Source organism: Apteryx rowi, unplaced genomic scaffold, assembly GCF_003343035.1.
Source record: "Apteryx rowi isolate R43461 unplaced genomic scaffold, aptRow1 scaffold_538, whole genome shotgun sequence".
Taxonomy (NCBI): domain Eukaryota; kingdom Metazoa; phylum Chordata; class Aves; order Apterygiformes; family Apterygidae; genus Apteryx; species Apteryx rowi.
In genome coordinates, this window is record NW_020450803.1 from 54,913 (window position 1) to 76,581 (window position 21,669).

The 21,669-nt window shown below is 36.6% G+C and overlaps 1 protein-coding gene across 1 annotated transcript in view; it reads left to right on the top strand.

Annotated features, from left to right (window-relative positions):
* CORIN (corin, serine peptidase) overlaps positions 1 to 21,669 on the top strand; it is a gene marked incomplete at its 5' end in the record, with an annotated part of 74,655 nt that extends 52,986 nt beyond the window's left edge. The window contains 6 exons of the mRNA XM_026081150.1: positions 10,941 to 11,063; positions 13,826 to 13,875; positions 15,505 to 15,679; positions 18,892 to 19,163; positions 20,893 to 21,026; positions 21,487 to 21,669. Of these exons, the coding sequence (XP_025936935.1) occupies positions 10,941 to 11,063; positions 13,826 to 13,875; positions 15,505 to 15,679; positions 18,892 to 19,163; positions 20,893 to 21,026; positions 21,487 to 21,669 (937 nt within the window). The remainder of the gene's footprint in view (positions 1 to 10,940; positions 11,064 to 13,825; positions 13,876 to 15,504; positions 15,680 to 18,891; positions 19,164 to 20,892; positions 21,027 to 21,486) is intronic.

Here is a 21,669-nt window from a genome sequence, read left to right on the forward strand (position 1 = left end):
AATATTGACGTTATCTTTATGCTTTAACTTTTATATAACTTTCTAATAGGCTTAAACTCCTTTGGTATCTTCAAAAATAGTTATTGCTTTTACTACTTCTTTGTTGTCTAAGAATAAACTGATGGTCTCAGTATCTAATCATGCTTTTTTTTCTTAATATTCTAATCCAATAGCCTTAGCATCAAATTTTCTTATCTTCCTGTAACACTTGCTCTTAGGAAAATGTAATAGATATTCAATTGTCACAAGACCTCTGATTCCTTCCTTTTCTCAGAGGTGTGTCTAGACTGAAGTTAGCATGAGCAGAAACTTGCTTCTTCCTGCTCCTTCAGCAAGGCTTGCTTACAGAAGTAATGATCAACCCTATCACTTTTAAGACAATATATGAGACAAAAATATTTCTTAAATTTCACAAATCCATTTTCTAACAGGGGAATAGTGACAATTTTTCTGTAAATCCTTTTTTGTAGTAACAGGTGATTGTGTGAAGAGCTGTGGAAAGTTTCAATTTAAATCTGAATTTTATGACCAGTTTGTCTGTAATACACAGTTTTAATTCTTCCTTCCAGTACTTCAGAAAACCAAAGCAGTATTTTTATTTCCCGTTCTTAATGCCTGATTTTGTCAGCCACTTGAAGCTTGATTTTCTTAGCTATTCTCCCAGTGTGTAGGAAGTGGCGCTGCAGAACATGCAGTAAATTAGCTGTGAAGATGATCTATAAAAAACCCCAAAGATTATAATGCATGCATCAGAACTAATTTCAGAAAGGAGTAATTTGAGTTAATATAAATTATTTAACTCTTCTTTTAATATTGCTTAGGGATTCAGTGAAAATGTCACAGAGGGTAACATTTTCTATGTGGAAGGGTAGACGATTAAATAATGCAATGGGGCTTCATACCACTGTGAAATCGGACTTAAAGCCATAGACATCATCTGTTTTCATTATCTCCAGCATTATTTATTAGACTTATAATAACAAGAAAATCTGAACATAATTTTGATAACTTTGGCATATTCTGTAAGTTATATCCAGTCAGCATTGAGGGTACATGGGAATTAGACTGTATACTGTATAAAGCTCAAATAATGATGAAAAAAATCATTTTTCCTTAAAATTTTTCGTGTTTTGTTTTAAAGATAGCATAGTTTGAGCTGTGCTTTTCTTCAGATGTTCCTACTTGGAAATATTTCATTTTAGTCCTTCAGAAAATTAAAGCTGTGAACATAGAAATTCTGTCCATATTATGCCACATTCCAAAAACCACCAGCTGGGTAGCTGTGCAAATTTATTTAATAATGGCTTATGCTGACACTTTATTTTGGTTTAATAGTTCTCCTGTTTATTCTTAGAGCAAAATAGTGCACATGAGATTCAAAGCTGAGATTTAATATCTTAGGTTGGGAATTACAGTGAATGTATAGCATTTTTACTTGCTGTATAGCTCTGCAACATATAACTGATATCTGTGACTGCTGTTTTCCCAAATGACAAATCTCAATTACTATATAATGTTGTGATGTTTGAAATATGAAACAACGCATTTCTAACAGCTTGTGGATATTTTTAATTGTTCAGACTAAATTAATCTGAAAAAGATAAAGAGAATTTAATGACAGTGGTTAAAGTTAGGTTAGTTTAGCTAATAGAAGTAACACATTTTATCTAATATCAAATTGTTTCTCTGTTTGGGAAGTATAAGCACTGTGTCTGAAGCAGCACTAAAGGTAATTCTATTCTGCCTATTGTGCTAAACTCAGGTTATGTTCCTGGTTGTTGGCCAATTCTAATTCCACGGGTGTTGTGCTTTTCCACAGCACAACGCAGTTACGTGATGCAACATCACAGAAAACTGTGCAAGTTCCAAGCATTGTGTGCAAGGCTTCGGACTAGTGAGGGCTGTTGCTCAGGCTCTGCAGTGTGTGTACTTAGCAGTTCATAGGTTTTCCTCTAGCACAGAAAGAATGTTATCCATGAGCTGAACTTTTGTTTATAACGCCAAGAGCCTAACTGGAACTGTTTTTATAGTTCAAGTGTTACATTTCATAAAGTTTGCAGCCAGCAGGGACTATTGGATCATCTGATATGACTGCCCATTCATCTCAGCATGGATAATTTTGTTCAGAGGCCTCCTACTGAGCCCAGAATTTAAATACTGTAAAGCATGTCTCTGGCAATTAGGTTTCCTGGTACCACAGGTAGAGAACAGAGGGAAAAATTACCGTCAGTGCTCACATCAGTCATTAGATATATCACTGGTTTGCTGCAGAGACTGTGTTGCTGAATATGGACGTATTATACATGTTCAGAATATTGTATTATGTTCAGAAGACTGTAGATTTGTCTTGGTGTTTAGCTGAAGAAAACCGTTTTCACATACTCTGAAGTCCACATTTTTGTTGATGAAACTGATAAAAACCATGGTCTGCTCAGACCTGAAATTTGGCAAAAACAGAAGCTAGTGGAGTTGTTTGATTACTCTATGGAAATTCAGGGAATAGTTTTTCTTTCTTTCCTGCACTAGAATGAGATGACAAATGTCGTAATGATAACTTCAGCAGATTGTACGCAGCTGAGTAAGGAGGAATTTCATCGGAACTGCTTGGTCTGATCTAGCAGTATAAGCGTAAAAGCATAGCTGTTTCCCAAGTGAGCTTTTGTAAAAAACAATCCCCCCCCCAAAAACAAACAAACAAACAAACAAAAACCCTACAGTATAAGCTGTTACTTGCTGTTGCTGCTGCTCCCTGTCCTGGAGGCCGGGCCACTGGTAATCCACTGCAATAGGTAATTCCTTTTCCTCCTTTCCCCTGCCGTAGCATGCACTGTGTGTGGGTTTGTGCAAGGGAAAGGATAATCTCTTGCTCCTGCCTGGCTTCATCTTTCCTAATGCTTTCTCACTCTATCCCTTTGGTACAATATTCTTTAATAGTATTTGCTGAACTGAGCAATTCAAGCTGCTGGACCAGTATTCTTTTTTCTAACATGAATTATTATGCTGTCTAACTACTTTCTGACTATTCTTGCATCAGAAATAATGAAAGTTGAGTATAGTGTCTTACTTGTTTAGAAACATCACAGAAAACAAAAATGCAATGCTTGTGCCCTATCCACATTAGAACTTTGAACTTCTGAATTTACCCCACTTTATTTTCTCCAAGGATAAACATGACAGTTAGTAAATCAAATTCCTTGCCGTGAATGAAGTATTTCAATTCATTAATTCAACTGGGAATTCTAAATCCACTCAAAAGAATGTAAAATATGTCTGACCTACCTTGAATACATCCATATTGTCCATGGCAGCAGTGTATTCTATTAAATCTTTGAAAGTACTAGAATAAAAAAACACAGAATTCTCCAGATTACATTTTTTTTATTAAGAGGAGCAGCAAATAATTCTATTAAATGAGATTTACCAAAAATAACAGTGCAAGTTGTGGTTGACGTGGGAGACTTTAGTTTAATAGTTTTGAGAAACCATAGAACAGTGTTAAACCCCAGTTATACATAGAATACATAGATTTTAAGCAGTATATTACAGATTTATTAGATTATATTTGATAGTTTATGCCTCATCTTTCATGCACGCATGTAGTTTTAAATTTCATATAAAATTATTTGGAGAAGGCTTTTTTTGAAGAAATTTTAACCTAATAATTCCTTGCAAATTGTGACAGTTGCTTCAAATAGTCATTAATCATATTTTCATTTACCTCATACAGCACTGTTTTAGCTCTATGATTGGGTACTTTTTTATTTAAGTAAAAAAGTAATTGTTATTATTGTTTGACTAAAATAAAAAGACATATGAATACTGCCAACCAAACAAAGGTTGTTATTCTAACAATTGGTCACAAACACTTTTTTCAAACTATGTTATGTTATAACTTGTATAAATGACATTATAGAATCCAAATTTTTTTTCCCCAGTGACTTCCAAATCAAATTTGCTCAGTTTAAAATTAAACAGATGTTAGTTCTTACTGTCAGACCTGGAAATTCATTCTGTTAACTGCAGGTTGAACTGTTTTTTGTGACTAATGCATTATTACCAGTAGAACTATGTGAACATTTTTCAATGAACGATAAAATTGCTGTAAAGTGCAATATTGAAAGAAAATTATAGTAAATTTTATTTTTAAATTCAATGAATAGTTTTGGCAGCAAAAAAAGGTTGAAAAGTCAAGGTATTTTGTTTCAACATCTTAAAATGAAACACTTAACATTTTGTTTCAAAGCAGTATTTTTGTGTCAAACGTGACCTACATCTTTTTAAAATAGCTTAAATGAAAGACTTTAAATCTAATTTTAAGTTGAATTAAGGCTTCCAGCTAACAAAATCTGAATTATATTTCAAATTTTAAATTTAGATTGGCCCAAAATGTTTTTTGCTCAGTTTAGCTACAAAATTATACATTAGCAATTCTATAACTTTCAGTGACTCTAATGGCAGAGAAAAAGCTAGCATATGAATCTTTTTCAACATAATTACATGTTAAGTCATTTCTGATAGGGTAGAATAGTCTTTCAGTTAGGGCATAAGAATGTAGGCATTCTGAAATCTGAAAATATCATAATGATTATGTACATTCCATCCAAAATTTTAACAATTATTTAGTCATACATGTTTTAGTTTTCTACAAATGCTCTGACTTTTTAAATTTCCATTTTCTATGTCTCTGCTTCTTTTCACATTAAATTTCGAGATACATTTCTTCTGATTTCAGTGCTGTTAAAATTAAGGTTTTGATCTATTTCTTCGTATTCCATGGTGCAGCCATGGCTTTATAGAGCTCTGTTCAAGAGTAAGAAATATCTTAAATTCACCTGTAAGTACAGACAGGAAGCACATGCTATTCCAATTCTGAAATAGACCTAGTTTGTTATATATTAGTGTCCATGCATATGTTATTCATTGCCTTCTGGTACAACACAAGGCTGCTTCTTTCAAGCCTGCCCTGCTCTCACATGARTCTTAAAACAATGTAATTATAGAAGTTGAATCTAGGAATGTTACTGTTACTTTGAAGAGAGAAGGAATCTGGTTTTGGGATTATTGAAATGTCCCTTTCAACTGACATTTTTGCTTTGGTTAACTGTTTAGTGAGAGAAGGACTTCTGGAAGGAATTTTTTCAATAGCATCCTAATCCTATCTCATTGTTAAAAATAAGGCAGACGACCTAGTAGAAACTTGAGGAAAAGATATACCTGTCTTTTACTACACAGCTTAAGTTGTAGCTCAAGTGTTACCATTAAGCTAGTTATTTGAATCAGTTCATAGAGCTCAATGGCATGGTCAAATGTAGAACATTGCTGTCTGCAGTTGCATCTGTTATAAACTTAGCTAATTATGGTACATTTGACATGGCTTTTAAGAAGTCCATAGACTGAGATTACAGGCACCCTAAAGTGTATTAATTAGACTGTTGTTTGAGTGGCTGGGAGCTCAGAAGTTTTAGCACAGTTGTTTTGGACATAAAGCTTTATTTCAGATATTTAATACCCACATGAGACAATCCATTAAATTTCTGTGATCTATACAGTAATAGATTCTTAGAACCCCATGGGTGTTAAAATGACCTTATAATGCATTTCAGTACTCAAATCATTCCATGGAAATATTACCATGAGTTATTATGCAGTCAAGTGGATTCTGGCAGGATATGTAAGTTATTTTGAAACTCTGCTGGAGGATCTGGTCCAAAGTTCACCACCCAAAAAGCCTGTATGACTGTTACCACGATATGAATGTCTTGTGTTTGCAGGTATCACTGACAAAGTTGTTTAAATGATGTAGATATTTCAGTCACTATATTATAATGTTAGAAGATGTTCTAACATGTGAAAAACTTGTTCTAATAACTGTCAGCATTTTTTAAGATTAAGCTCTTTGGCATAAGTACTTCTATTACAGTGTATTTGTTCTGTGCACCAGAATCATAAAAATGCTGATTGTAACAGACATCTGGAGATCATCTAGTGCAACTCCCAAGTGAAGCAGGACTATAACCAATGTGAGATCAGCTCAGCAACTGCTTTGTCTAGCCAAGTCTTGAAAACCGTGAGGGACTGAGATTCCACAGTCACTCTGTTCCAGGGCTGCGCTACCCTCCTGGTGAAAAAGTGTTTCCTATCATCTGCTGTGAATCTCCCAAGCTGCAACTGTAGGCAATTTCACCTTGTTTTACTGTGTGCCGCCACTGAGAAAGTTTGATTCCATCACCATTGTAACTCCTCTTTAAGTAGCTGGAAGTTGCTTTTGGATTGCTCCTTAGCTTCCTTTTCTCAGGACTAAACCAGTCCAGCTCCCTCAAACCTCTCCTTGTACATAAGTGCTCCAGGCCCCTAGACACTTTGGTGGCCTTTTGCAGGACCCTATACACTTTCTAAATATCCCTCTTGAACTGAGGGTCCCCAGAACTGCACACTGTATTCCAGGTAAATATGGTTTCAACCAAAAAATACGGTTTCAATTTTGGTAATTTTTGCAGTGGAGGTAATAATTAATCTAAAATCAACAACAAGTTTCTGAATAAAGCTGCTCTGTAATATGCAAACCAAAGGAAAGAAACAAAAAGAAAACTTTGCAAGAAGTAGAAGAGCCTTGTGAAAATGTGTGATAAAAAGCTTCTTTATTTGGCTGCCTAAAATCTTGAAAGATATTACATATGACCACACACATGACTTTTGTGCAAATTAACTTAATTTAGGCCAAGTCTGGAAGGCCACTGACATGAAACTTTGGAAAGAGAGCTGATTTCAACCTCAGATTGAAATCTTCAAGTAATTAGCAGCTATAGCCTTATTTTATTCAAAATGCTTTATTAGTAACTTAAAATGCATTATTGAGGTCTGTCAGAAATTCAGTAAAAGAAAATATTTGTATGAAGAGAATACATACCAGGAATTGAATGGCACTGTCAGTTGAAAGATCCTTCTTCCCTTTTCTTCAGGCTGTGCCTGCAAAAAAAATTCTGTGCTACAGCTCCAAGAGGGGCAGCGTACAGCTTGCTGCCGGTTGTGTGACTGAAGGACAGAATGAGCCTGGGTAAAATGACTGATGCTGCTTTTCCTCCCTCCTGATCTGAGTGCTTTGCAGTCTCTATTGTAATGTATAGGCATGGCATAGCAGCTTCTCCCTGGATGCCAATAGGCTGTATATTCACCCAAAACACCAGACTGGCCTGAATCCTCACTCCTCAAACATTTTTAGCTCATGCCCCCCAACTCCCTGGAAGTTCTCAGTATGTTCTGGTCTCTGCCCAGAATGCCCAGATGAATGCCCATCATTTTCTTCATGTTTCTTCAGCTTTTCTTCAGCTACAACTGAGGCTTTTAGGCTTAACTGTCTTTTAGGATGGGGGCCTGGTTTTAGAAGTGCATATCTGTTTAATGGTGAATATAGTATCCTGAACTGTAGTCTAAAATTAAAAATTTCAAAAAAAATGTAGTATTTGGGATAATATAGGTTTATAGCCAGATACAACATGTCGTTTGTAACTTTTTCTGTTATCTGTTTTGTAGATCAGATACTTGGTTAAAAACACATAAAATATCACTGTGCACAAATGTGAATGTTGAACATAACTATTCCCAGAAGATTATAATGCAGATTGTCATCTTAAGAGAAAATCAAATTTGTGTATATTTGGTGGGAGAAAGAATGCGAAAATGCTGGAAACTAGAAAAGGGGACAGCTATATGTGTTTACCATAAGGAGGCACTGATGGAGAAAGCTGTTTGCTTCAAAAAGAGCTTTTTTTTTAAATGAGGAAAAAACACAAACTTTAAAAATGCTTGTTAATATCTGCCTACACTTTTGGGGTAGTAGATCATGGAGTGATAGTTGTTTAATATGCCCAGAGGAGGGTCCAAGAAATAAGTCATGTAGCAGACAGGATCAAGGGGTAAGACCTCAGAGTCTAGTTAATTCTGCCAGTCCTGTTGAAAACATTTCCATATGGTTGCACTGACAACAACTTTACCATAAAACATCATGCTTAGACCTTCATTAATTTGTGCAATCAGCTGGCTAAAGGATACTGCACTTTAGTAAGTATTTAAAAAGAAGTACAGATAATACTGCAAAACAGACTTTAGAGACAAACTAATAACCTGGCTGGCATTGCTGTGTACTGTCATGAGAGGTTTGGTCTGAAAGGTGATTTTTCAGGGCCCTTCATACTTTTTGTGAACTTCTCTCATTCTCTTTTCCACAAGCTAGGATTTAGAATTTGGCATGACTGGCGTTCGGGAGAGCAGTCCTTGGAAATCCTTCTCACAGCTGACAGGGAGTGTGAGATATTCTGTTGTTCCTTTGATGGTTAATCGTGGATGTTTCTGTACTGGAAAGATGTATGACTTGTAGAGCTAGTTCAAAAATACACTCTTTTTTCCATCTAGCAATTCCGATGTACCAAAACAGCAATTTTTTTCACTGTTTTGAGTCTACCAGGCAAAAACTATACTGAAGAAGTGGATGTAGGAAAACACTCTTAGTGAAACCATGCTAACTTACTTTGAGATTTCTGTTAATTTGCTGTGGAATGCCAGGTTTGACATTATCACCTGTGATTGGTTTTGTTTAACAAAGTAGACAGCTTGGACTCAGAGATGTTTTCAAATATTATTATTAAGACTGAGACTGCTATTTACTGTTAAATTTTTATGAATTTCCAAAGATAGAAGTTTAAGAAAAAAAACTCTTTTCTTCTACCTGTTATACAGATGAAGATCTGTTTATTATATTTTTTGGAGGCAGGGAACTGTAGAAACAATATTCCCTCGCTAAAAATAAAAGTCTGCTGTAAGTTCTCAGCATAAGACTTTACTTTTGCTAGAACACCTTTCCAGTGGACTTTAATAATCAAAACAATCAAAAGTAATCAAAATTTACTTTATTAATCAAATTTAATAATCAAAATACAGTAGACTTGAATAATCAAAATACTGATCAAAATAATCAAAAAATAGACTTTAATAAAAAAATCTCTGTATTTCACCACAATTTAGAGCACTACAAAAAGTGCTCATCTGAATACAATAGTCCTGAATAGGTAACATGAGGACTTAGACTTAGTGTCAGACTAAATTGCTTTAATAAAGGAATCATTTAGCTGTATTGCTGTGCTGATGCCATGCAGTCAGTGGTATGGTTACCCAATGTGCAATGGTACAGCTGCATGGGGATTCATCTGCCAGAGGAACCTAGGAGTCCTACTGTATAGATGCATGTAGGGCAGTACAAATGGGGGGCTGCACCAGAAGCTTCACTCAGTTCCTTCCACTTGGTATCAAACTAAGTACACTGGATGCCATAAACTGCACACTTAAGTTATATTATTATTATTAACTTGTCTTTATAATAGACATAAGGAGCCTTAAAGTATTAGCTTGTATAAAGAAGTCCTTAGTTGTGTGCCTTAAGGACTGTACATACCTGTAAATGAAAGGGTTTTAAAAGTCATAGAGAATTCTTAGATTACCTGGGAATTGCATATTCCTGTAGAGCTGATCAACAAGATGAAAAATTTAGTTCTTAAAACAACAGATATTATTATTATTATTATTATTATAGATATTTACAATAACATAACTCTCCCATCACTTTGTCCCACCCAGCTCCTCTAGATTTGCCATGCAAATAATTTGCCCCACTAATATCTTCCCCTATAAATAGTTATTTCCTTTTTTCCTTTCTTACCCCCATTCTCAAAATATGTATTGATTTTTAGCAGTCATCATCTCTGTTTCAGTAAGGGGTAAACGTTAGACTCTCTTGTCTCTGCTGTGTAGATTCTGATGGAACTTCATGTACAGTATTGTGTTACCATCATGTGAACCTTGCCTTCCAGATACTGCAATAAGATTGTGGCTAGAAATGGGGTAGATCAGAGTTTTTCTGCATCATTTCTGACCTGTTCTGTATGCCCATGGAGCTGTTGGCAGTTGTTTAAAATCAGCCTAAAATACATATTAGAGAAAATTTTCTGTAAGAGACAATAATAATATTCTGGGTTAGGCTAGTCTGACACTTCCTTTTGCATTTGATCTTTTTGTTTTCCCACAGTCAGTTAAATATGCTTGTGTTAAACATAAAAGTTGAAAAGAAGATACATTTTTGCTTTAATACATGCTTTTTAAATATAATCCTGTTGTTCCTCTGAAGTAGGAATTAATCTAGGAGAATAATTAATACTGTCATGATGAAAATTTGATGAATCTTCAAGACCCAATCAAGTGACTGAGGGTTTGATTCTTTTTACCAGTTTTCTCACAATGAAGAACTATGGAGAAAGATGGAATATTTTAATAGCCACAGCTAAAATAAGAGGAAAATTGAATTTATACATTTGTGAACACCAATATGCTGTTGAGTCCCACATTTAATTTAAGAGATTATTGATTTCATGATGTTTTTAAATTTGTCATGAGTGGTTGACTTGATCGTCTTGAATAGCAACAAGCTATCAACTAATTATTACTTCCAATAGTAATTTGGTAAGAAAACAATCTAAACAGACAAATAATGGGCAAATGAAAGCAAATGTGAAAAGAAAGGTGTAGAGAAAAAATCTTAAATTAAGACATTTTCACTAGTCAAATATAGCATTAATGAAACAAGTAAAGGTATGCGTGCGGTATAGAAAATACCACCAGAAGATTCTTGCAGTTTCCAATCCTACTACTTGTTCTTCCTTACAGTTGTCAGAAAATACTACTTGAGTGACCTGTGATGTTAGCTATGATGTTAGCTGGCCGGGCTTCTTGAGGTGATTTCATGCCCCAAACTATAATTCTACCACGGCTGGTTTTGAAATACCTTTCAACTGTGTATCTTTGGAGTAAACAGGAGGTATTAAAGCCTCTTCCCCTTCATAACTGTAACATAGGGACATACTGGAATATCTAAAAATATCTTTTATTTGTTTCAGAGGACCATCTAAAACAAAAATTGTACAAGAAAATGAGGAAATGCAGCATCACAAATGGCTGAATCTGCACTCAAATTGGAAGAATAAAAATGCATCCACTTTACATGCACTTCTAGTGAATGGGTAAGGAACAGTTAAATGAGGTCTTATTTCACTTCTGTGGATAGTCATGTACCAGTGAAGGATGACAGACTCTTTTGGTAAGCTCTTTTTTCCCCAAGGTATCTGCATATAAATCCCAGTATATACTCATGTGACTTTTTAAGATGCAGTCTATGATGATTTTAATATTTATTAGAACTGTAGTCTCTTTTGGGTCAGCCTTGTGAATCCTCAGGCCCCCATTCTGCAAGTCTAACAGCATTTCAGTGAGCCAGGCTTCAGTCATGGTTGAGACAATCAAAGTGTGACTATCAGACTAAAGAGCCAATGAACTCGTTCAAGCATTGAGAACAAAACGGTGGGAGAGCCATCTGTGGCTGCATCTGTGACTCTGTTCTTCAAAAAGTAGGTCTGTTGTTTCCTCTTTCAAATGCCTAGAAAGAGATTTCAGAACAGGCTTCCAAAACATCCTTCCTCCAGAGAAAATACTTCTATTTCACAAGAAAAAAATGACTTGGCTAAGTGCAGATGGCAGAGGTACAATACATGTGTGAAGAAGCAGATCTGAGGAATACACCTACTTTTTTTTTTGTAGTGATCCATTATGATCTGTAGGGATCCTTTTCTGCAGTGGCTGATTTATTCAGCAGAAGAAAACTGAATGAGATTGTGTCTGCAAGTGTCTGCATATGTTTTCCTACATATCAGTTTTGTAGTAGTTCTGTTTTACATCAGTGTTTTACCCACTGATTTAAGTTTATTTGTATCTATTCATCTAGGAAAAGGACCATTATAGGGTGGTTCCTGATACTTAAAAATTTTATTGTTCTCTTTCTTTTCCTTTCTCTAGAATAATACAATAATAAACATCCTAGGCTGTTACCAGATGCAAAGGAAGGTTCATGATCATATTCTGTTAGGCTATTAAAGTGCAAAGCAGGAATTTCAAGGTGCTTTGCCACATTTGAAAGTGGTCATCTGGGATCTACCTGGGAGGGGATAGGTTGGAGCCTCTGAGTTACTTATCAGAAGATCTAGTCTCACCCCCAGTGCAAATTAAAGCAGAGAAGACATCAGTAATGAGGATAATTGATAGAGCCATTACAGAGATGAAAGTAACATGTAGGAACAGATGTTGCAGTCTCCCAGAATCTGAAAAATGGGTAACAACAAGGTCAGAAGCTAAGGTCTTGCATGAAGATTGAGGCCATTTTCTTTTGACTGTGTCAGGCTGCCTGGAGCTCCCTGGCTGTGGGCAAGCTGCAGAGCAGGTGCACCCACAGTCTGATCTCCCAGGCATCCAACTGAAGGGCATGCTGGGGCACATCAAGGCTTCCTCTCTTCTCTCATGCTTGGCTTCCCTTCCAGTACAAAGCAAATTTTGCAGGGAATAATATGCATTTGGTCCCTTCCCAGCATGAAGCTAGGACAAGCCCAAGAGCTGGGAAGTGCTCCTGAGCTCCACAGTCCAGGTATATTCATCTGGATCAACTTCAGTATGTAAAATGTCTGCGCCAGAAACTTTGGCAAAAACTAGTATTTTCATAGAAGTTTGTTGAGCAGGTATGTCAACGCAGGCATTGTGCACAGAATAGCTTATAGTCTTTTGGGAGACTGGCTATTTGATCACAAGTCAAAGAAACTTCCAGGGAGGGGAGTAATCTATTCTCATGAGTGTGCCTGGTCTCAGTTATATTCTGTATTTTTTTATGCAGTATAAATGCTCCTCAGAGTTGTGCACAGTCAAATATCTTTTTTGAAACTGGCCATGCATCTCCCAGAACAGAATTTTATGGTCAGTGTTTTCAGGCTGAAGAGGAACAGAGAGCAGGCTGATTTGTACAGTATATGAGTGGGCTATCGGGAATGTAAGGGGCAGGGGCCTGGCCAAAACACAGATCCAGGTCTGGGTCCTTGCCCTAATCTGGTGAGCTTGTTGACACACTGATGTTGTGCCCACATTAGTATGTACTTAACTGAGTGCAGTACTTAAACTGAGTGCAGCCTCTTTTTAAGTAGTTGCAACTTTAAAAATACTGCCTACCTACTGAAATTACAGCCTTCAAAGAATTACCTGGGGAATAGCTAATCCATGCATACAGTCTAACTCAGCTCTGCGTCTGCCTCAGAAAAGCACATACATGCTAGGAATAAAAAAGTGGTGGAAATGGTGGTGGTGGAAATAAAAAGGCAATCAGATAGTTGAGCCACAGTGGTCTCTGTTTCAACAAGGATACCCCTTCCTTTAACAAAGAATTCATTCTTTCCTTTCCCACTTGAAAATTTTCAACAGAAATGATTACTTTCTGTTGTCTTAATACCTTTGCAAACTTCCTGGGTTTTTATCAAAATACCCCAACTTTTAGGGCAAACATTTTCATTGAAGATGTTCCAAAAAAATTCTATTCTTCAGCTGTAAGGAAGAGGAAAACAGCAGGCTCTGGGCTTTCAGGTGCCATAAATTAAGAATTGACAGAACGCACCTCTCAGTTGACCTCAGAGCTGGATCAGTGCCCAGAGAAAGAGGTAGTCTGCAAAATATGTAGCACCCAGTCATGAAGTGCATTAAAAAGCTGAACTAATATTTTGAATTGACTCCATGCAGGCACTGGGAGATGTTGATGTTTCTGGTATAAGAAAGTCTTTGTGTTTCTTTGTACAGTTTGGGGGTATTTTAACAGCTGATTCATAACAGCGGCTATAGTATCTGTGCTGATATGCAAATTACCAAAAATTACATCAACTAATTGAGATTTCCATGATGTTATTGTTTCAATGTTTAGGCAGATGTGTCGAAGCAGCAGCAAAGTGTCTCTTCTTTGTACTAAAGAAGGTAAGAGAGACCTATATTTCTGGCAAAACAGACAAAGCAAATTGTATTTAGGCTCTTAAGACATGTTTTTCAAGATATGTTAAAATACACTTTAAAAAATGAAGATGCTTAATGTGGATGCATTTTGAAATTTCACTAGACCTCTGCAACCTCCAGTTTTGCATTGCTTTTTTTCTACTGTATTGAGTTCCATCAGCTTTTCCTGTCTTTCTCAGTAGATTGTCAATTGCAGTAGCCTAGTCCTGCTCTCACTCCCACAAAATGAATTTTGTCAGCAGTCAGGTTTCAGAAATTAATTTTGTGGGAACTTCCTTGTTGCCAAAAATATCCTTTACCACCAGAGTGGTTAGCAGGCTATTTACCTGCAAGTTTAAGCTGTGATCTGTTTGCAGCTGTGAATCTCAAGGGAACAGAGGAACCTAAAGGAGAAAGCTATAGATAAATTTGTGGGCACAGCAGATTGTGTAAATTTAAGTGGTTTGAAAGTACAGAAATTCTTCATCTTGAATTAAATCATTTTCTACAAACAAGGATAGCATTGCTGAAAAACACTTAAAAATATAAATTAGCTCGACACTGGGAATAATAATCACAAAGTGAGACCTAAATTTGGAAAACTAATCAAAATATTTACTACTTTTACCAGAAAAAAAACACCTCATAGGAGCCTGTTAAAGGTGTGCTCCTAACATATGTTGCTTTCAGTACATTTAAAACTGTTTGCCCTCTGAAGTTACCTAAGGGAACACAGTAAGAATTAGAAATTACAAATCACCATTGCTCCAATTTATTTCTTCCCACTAAACTCCCACATATACAATAGCAGGAATCCTCCCTTGGGAGGCTGATTGCAGAAACTGATGGTGTTCATTCATTCTCTAAAACAGACTGAGTATAAATAATAGGATAATATTTATCGTCAGACTGAGGATAAATAATAACAGTCTGTCACTTTACAAATCCAGAATATAAAGTAAACCAAAGGTGAAGGGCTAACTATATTTAAAATAGTAATTCTCTGGCAGATAGGACTCTCATACAATTCCCAAGGGGAGTGACATATAAAGTAGAATGGGTAGAGTTCTAGAATATCTTCAAATATTTTCCCTTGGTAATTTCCATGAATAAAGCAAGCTTTGTGTCTTGCAGATAAGTAAACAGTGTTATGTTTGGCTGAGACCTGGACTTAAGCAAAGGCTTTTTATTGCTGAGCTAATTTTGCAGAAGCAGTTCTTATGGATAGTACAAAGTAGCCCAAACATGTTGGCAGCTGACAGAAGCACAATGAAACAAAACCAAGAAGCCTTCCCAAGGGCTGCTGTGGAGCTCTGCTGTTCAGAGAAAGAAGGCCAACTTCCCTCATGTTAGCTTGGTTTGTATTTTAATTTGTCTAGGCTGAGCCATCAAAATTAATCTCAGGAGAGCAAATCCTTTGATGTAAAGGAAGGACTAAAATGGTTCAGTGTGTTGGATATTAATGTGTGATCATTGATGATTTTGTTTATTGTATTGTTCAGTGTAATTTAATGACTGTTAGTATTGTTCTGTGTCCAGGCTTCTTCCAGAACATCCTGTACACTCTGTGTTCATGGTAGCAAGTAAATCCCTGCTGTGTCTGTTCCTCACTAGATTGTGGCCGTCGCCCAGCCGCTCGCATGAACAAGAGGATCCTTGGTGGTAGGACCAGTCGCCCGGGCCGATGGCCATGGCAATGCTCTCTGCAGAGTGAGCCAAGTGGACACATTTGTGGCTGTGTTTTGATTGCAAAGAGATGGGTCTTGACAGTAGYGCATTGCTTTGAAGGGTGAGAAGGGCTAAGACAGTTTTACTGTTTGTGTGCAAATTGGATATAACTTGCACTGAAAATTACCAAGTCCTCCCTCCTCCACCAAACACATTGGTGGTAGGTGATGACCTTCGCAGAATGGCAAATCACAGAGGCCTGTTTTTGGAGACTAAAAGGAAAAGCGAACGGTATAAAACAACATCAGCTGAGGTTCTGACATGCTTTATTATTCATTGCTGGTGCCTAGTGCTAATGAAAGGTAAAAGAGGCAGACTTGACTTTCAGCAGAAAATTCAGGGGAAAAAAAAGCAAAACACTAATCCTCTCTAATCCTGTAACTCTCATACAAATGCCACAGATTAAAGAGAACATTCTGGGAGTCAGCATAGAAATGGCCCTGGACAAAATGCTGTGGTCATTACTGAAAATAAAAAATGCGTATTTGCTCACAGTGTAACTGACATACTGAAGTTCACTGTCTTTTCTAATTACACACTTGCCGGTTCTTTATTATGATTGTCAATCATTTAAAAAGTCATTATTAATCACTACTCAGTGCCTCATGGTATCTGAGGTCCTGTGGTAGATGGACTGTCTGGAGTGCAGGGGAAGTTTGCGTATCTTAAGAATTGTCTTAATCATTGTTGGCTTTTCAGTGCTAACCACCATTTCTTTTTAATGAAACACAAATTTTGGAATGAAGCTTATTATCTTATTTGTTTTGTCTTGCACCAGAGTTTTTCAATTGGGTTTCTAAAGATAATCAAAGTGTGTTTTTCCTGATGTAGTTGGCAAGTACTTTTTTGCTAGGTGGTTGTCACCAGTGATAGCATGAGTATCTTAGTGCAAGGCTATTTATGGAAATGCTAGAGAAAGTAATATTGGAGAGACCTCAGTTCTGACTATCAAAATCAGTATCAGAAACTCTTGATCATATCAAGCCCTAAGGATGTTGAAGAGGAACTGATTCCACTGAGACAGGATAAAAAACAAAACAAAACAGAAACTTCAAAGACAAACCTAGATAACTTTCCTTCTAAACTAACAGAGTACTAACCCTGAATAAAAATGCAAACAAGAACATTTTATTTATCAGATTTTGGGTCCTGCACAAGGACCCCCCCCAAAAGGACCTCTTCTGTCTAATGTGCTTTTAAGTACAGCTAAATAGTTTCTGGAATATTTATTTACCTTTGGAAGAACTTTTTCTAGTGATCTAAATTAAAGAGTGGGATTTAGAGGTGATCCTTCATAAATATTGGACTGCTACTGAATTTGATGTGGAAGAGATTTCTCTAATTAGTGAAAAATAAAGTGGCTGTCAGATGTATAAAGTAAAAATTCTCCCATTCTATCAAATGCAGAAAGACTGCTACTACATTTTGGAGCTGTTCATTTACCCCTGATATAGGGCTACATAATATCAAAGTAAGCTTAGAGTATTATATTGTAAGAGATCTCTTTCACATTTGTATCCTAAATGCCTTACAGAAGAAAGAGACAAAAAGTTTTTTAAATATTAAGGTATCTTGGTTTAATATTCATTGAGGAGTTATATGAACTTCTCTTCTGCCTCTCTGATGAGACTGAGGCTATGTTCCCCCAGGCCTGACATCTTTACACTCTTTAATAGTATTGTTTCATACATAAACAGCAAGCTCATTCATTGTCTGATGTTGATATCATATGTATTACAGAGTGGGTTACTATAATGGTGCATTATACACTGCCGTTTAAAACTACTGAGTTTTCGCGATACAAAATATTTCAAAATCTATCAAACCAAGCTGGATAACCCAACAGTTATAAATATTTTCTAAGTGCTCTGGTGCATTTGACAAAAGTATTTTGTGAAGTTTGGGATCCAAAACATGAGGACCATGCATCAGTAATGCAGCAGAAAATATTAATGCAAATGGCCATGAATACTTGTAGAGGTTATAAATGAAAAAAGCTACATTAAGTATGGTGTCCATGGCTAATTTCATTAGCATAGTCCCCCATGTTTTGTCCAGAGTTGTTTGAAATGCATTACATAAAAGCATCCAAGACATTAAGTTGTTTTTCCTCACTGTACAATAATACAGTCCAACTGTGACTTCTCATTGCTCAGAGCAATGCTTTTTTATAATGTTCACAAACATGATAGGATATGAATATTCTTAGCACTTAATGATGAAGCATTATGGAAAAAATGTTCACAAACTGATCACAAACTAAGCATGATAGTAAAAAGATTATAGAATTTTCATGTAACTTTTAAATCAAAATAGCCTTTATTTAGCAACCAAAACTCATTACAAATTATAGAAACCACAATTCTGTTGACTACTTTGCAAAAAAGCTGAATTTTTGCCTGCTTTGATTTATACTGCTTTGATTAAGCTTCAGTCTCTGCAAAGGTGCTTAGTCGCACTAACTGTCTTCCATTAATTGTGAAAATGCTGAGGGTTTTCTTGAGGGTTTTTAGAATCACAGACTAATTCGGAACCTGTGACTTCTTACCACCAGTTATGATCAAGAGATGACACACTCTGAGCCTTTCAAGAAGTCCATGTTTTTCTCACATGTCTCAACTGATGCTAATTCAGTCTTCCCACTTGAACCATAGTCGTCATTTTTTGTATTCATGGTATTTACCAAAAAAAAAAAAGAGGCTTAAACAATTGTGTGTAAGAGTCAAAGTAACCTTTGATCTTAGGCATAAAGAGTGTGCTTGCCACAGACTGGATGCCTGGTAAATAAGAAGGAACTTTTTCCAGGGCTATCATAAAAGATTTAATTTTCATAATTAAATTGCTTCTTTGAGACTTACTTGGGACTTCAGCTTGAGTTACTGCTGTCAGCAGCATGTTACTGAACAACAGTGTAATCCCCTGAGAACTTTGTACATGCCCAGCAGCGAGCAAGTGAGCACCTACTACTTGGGCAGGATCCACAGGATGATTTTGAGAACCTTTGGCATTTAATACAACAAGCAGGTGGTTACATTATCTTTTGAGAATCTGAGCTTGAATTCATTTGGTAGCTAGCAGGAAGGAAATGGAAAGCACTATCTTTTGTTGCTCAGATCCTAGATGTGATGCCTAAAGTATTTGTTTTTCTTGTAGTATTTGTATGTGCAATGTTTTGTGAAATGCAATGTGCAAAAAGTCAGACAAAAATTCTCAGTTATGTATTTTCATTTACTGTCTTGATTGAAATTTCCCATTTTTCCTTTTTTTACAAAGGAGAGAAAATGCAGCTGTTTGGAAAGTAGTGTTTGGTATAAGCAATCTGGATCATCCATCAGGCTTCATGCAGACCCGACTAGTGAAGACCATTATCCTGCATCCACGCTACAACAGAGCAGTAGTGGACTATGATATCAGCATTGTAGAACTAAATGAAGATATCAATGAGACGAGTTATGTACGACCTGTCTGTTTACCCAGCAAGGACCAGTTGGTTCAGCCAGATACCTACTGCTACATCACAGGCTGGGGACACATGGGCAACAAAAGTAAGATGAATAGTTTGGGGATTCTTGGAAATTCTACTGACTTAACCAAATAGGTGATCCCATCACAAAGCTTTATCCACTTACATTATTTCTGGATCTTATTAAATACTAAGGAACTGTAATTACTCATGAAGGTATCTAGCTATGTCCAGAGCCTTGCTTTTTTAAATCAGTAGCCTAATTTAGGCTCCTAAGTTCACATTTAGGTAAGTGGTTTGATTTTTCAAAAATGTTGAGGATCTAGGAACACATACCAGGAAAGTCACCTGAAATGGTTATCATTTTGCTCATTTAGGCTGTGTTCAGCGCTATATTGAGAAGGTATCAAATCACCAATGGGGTATAGCTAACAGTCTTAGTTCAGCGAAAGCAGAAGGCAGTGGCTGAAGGCACTGAAAGTATTGGCATACAGGCTGAATGAACTGATTTTCTTAAACCAAGGCTCTGTGTCACACTGGGCTTGTGACATGGTTTATTCCATCCAGGCATAATCACAAGTGTTGTTTTTGTTTCGCTGAACAGAAACATTATTGTGTTTTTTTTGTTCTGTAGCCACTGTAATCCTTGGGTCCCATGACAGTAACTTTTATGCAAATCTTTGCTTTGACAGAATGAGCCTGCATACATCATATGCAAAATATCCTGGCTCTGTTGCATTCAGTCCAATGTGCTTCCCCCTTCTCTGTTATAGTAATTACTAGAGAAAGATGTAATTCTGAACACTGGAGAAAGAAATTGTCCTTTCAGTATTGCTTCAGGTGGCATTTCACCTCTAGTGGCCAGGTCATACTTGTGGCAATAATGAACAAATTGTTCCATTTATAACTGAAAATTCATGTTCTGTATTCCTGAGCACAGACTTAAATTGCATCTGTGAGGGACAGGCTGTTTACTAGCAGTTCTACCCATCTAAAACTAGCTTTTATGTAATGGCAGAACAAATAACACAGGATGCTTTTGTACCATGGGTCAGTGGAAAAAGCTCTTTGCTCTCTAATGTGGTTGTGGCAATGTTTTCAAATCTTTTTATGTTATAAAGCAGCAAAAAATCATCACGGCTACATAAGGTTTAGTACTACATGCTCTAGGTTTAACAGTTTCCCTTTGAATTTGAGCTAGGTCAGCTGTTTACAGTAGGAAGAAGCCCTTTACGGGCTCCTGAATGCTCTAAAATAATTTCAATACTTTTGAATTACGATTTCCTGATACACTCCCTAGGTTAAATTTACCCATACTGTAACTCAAAACAGCTGTGATTATACCAAGTGTGAACATGGGAGATATCTGGAAAACTGGGAGATTCTGCCATTGAACGATGGCTCAAACCTTTCCTCCACCTCCCTTGCATTACTGTTTTCTGTCCAATACTGCCCCCATCTTAAAAGTAATAATGTAGCATATAAAGGTGCTCTCCCTCCTCAATCTGTCAGTGCCAATGTGCAATAAAGTGGAAGTGTGACACAATGCCCCGTGTGCTTGGTCCTTTTCCAGAATGCAAATATACACCTCTGGCTCGGGAGCGCGAGAATCCTGAATCCCACGATGCAGCAGTGCAAAAAATCATCTGCTTTCACTTGAGTTTTGTGCTAAATGGGAGTACTTCTCTCCTTACCTTTAATATATAAGTAATATTTAAAATCTATCTTAATGGAAATATTTATCCTATCTCAAAGCGACATTATAACTATTTGTCCATGTGTGTAGTTTAATGTTTAATTCTGTTTTTCAGTGCCTTTTAAGCTTCAAGAAGGAGAAGTTCGCATCATTTCCTTAGAACAATGCCAGTCATACTTTGACATGAAAACCATCACCAGCAGGATGTTATGTGCTGGCTATGAGTCTGGCACTGTGGACTCTTGCATGGTAGGATACTCTAAGAAGAAACTCACAGCCACAATTGCTTTTAGAAATCTAAAGTAGAATAGCACTTACTAGGTATAGCATACTTCATCTACTGTAGAAATGCTCTCACGGTCTGTTTACATATTTTAACCCAACATCTGTTATTATTGGTGTAATTAACTTCAGTTTATGATTATGAAATGCTGTTTGAAGATTCTAAGGTTCAAATGTATTAGTTAATTATTAGACTAGCATTTTTTTCATTAGTGTGAGCCTGCACAGCTACTTTTTTTGTACAAATGTAACAGGGAATAAATACTGGTAATGCTTTATACTGCTACATAGGTTGGCTGAGCTGCCAGTTTTTACAGCTGAGTTACTTATGAAAAGCAAATCTTTCTAGAAATTGAGACATAGCTTTAACTATATGACTGTTGGCTATGTGCAGCCCCTATAGACTGTTTTTCCTTTCACGTTGCAGGGTGACAGTGGAGGACCACTTGTGTGTGAGCAACCTGCAGGGCGCTGGACATTGTTTGGTTTAACATCTTGGGGCTCTGTCTGCTTTTCCAAGGTTTTGGGACCTGGAGTTTACAGCAATGTGTCACATTTTATTGAGTGGATTGAAAGACAAATATACATCCACACCTTTCTGCTAAACTAG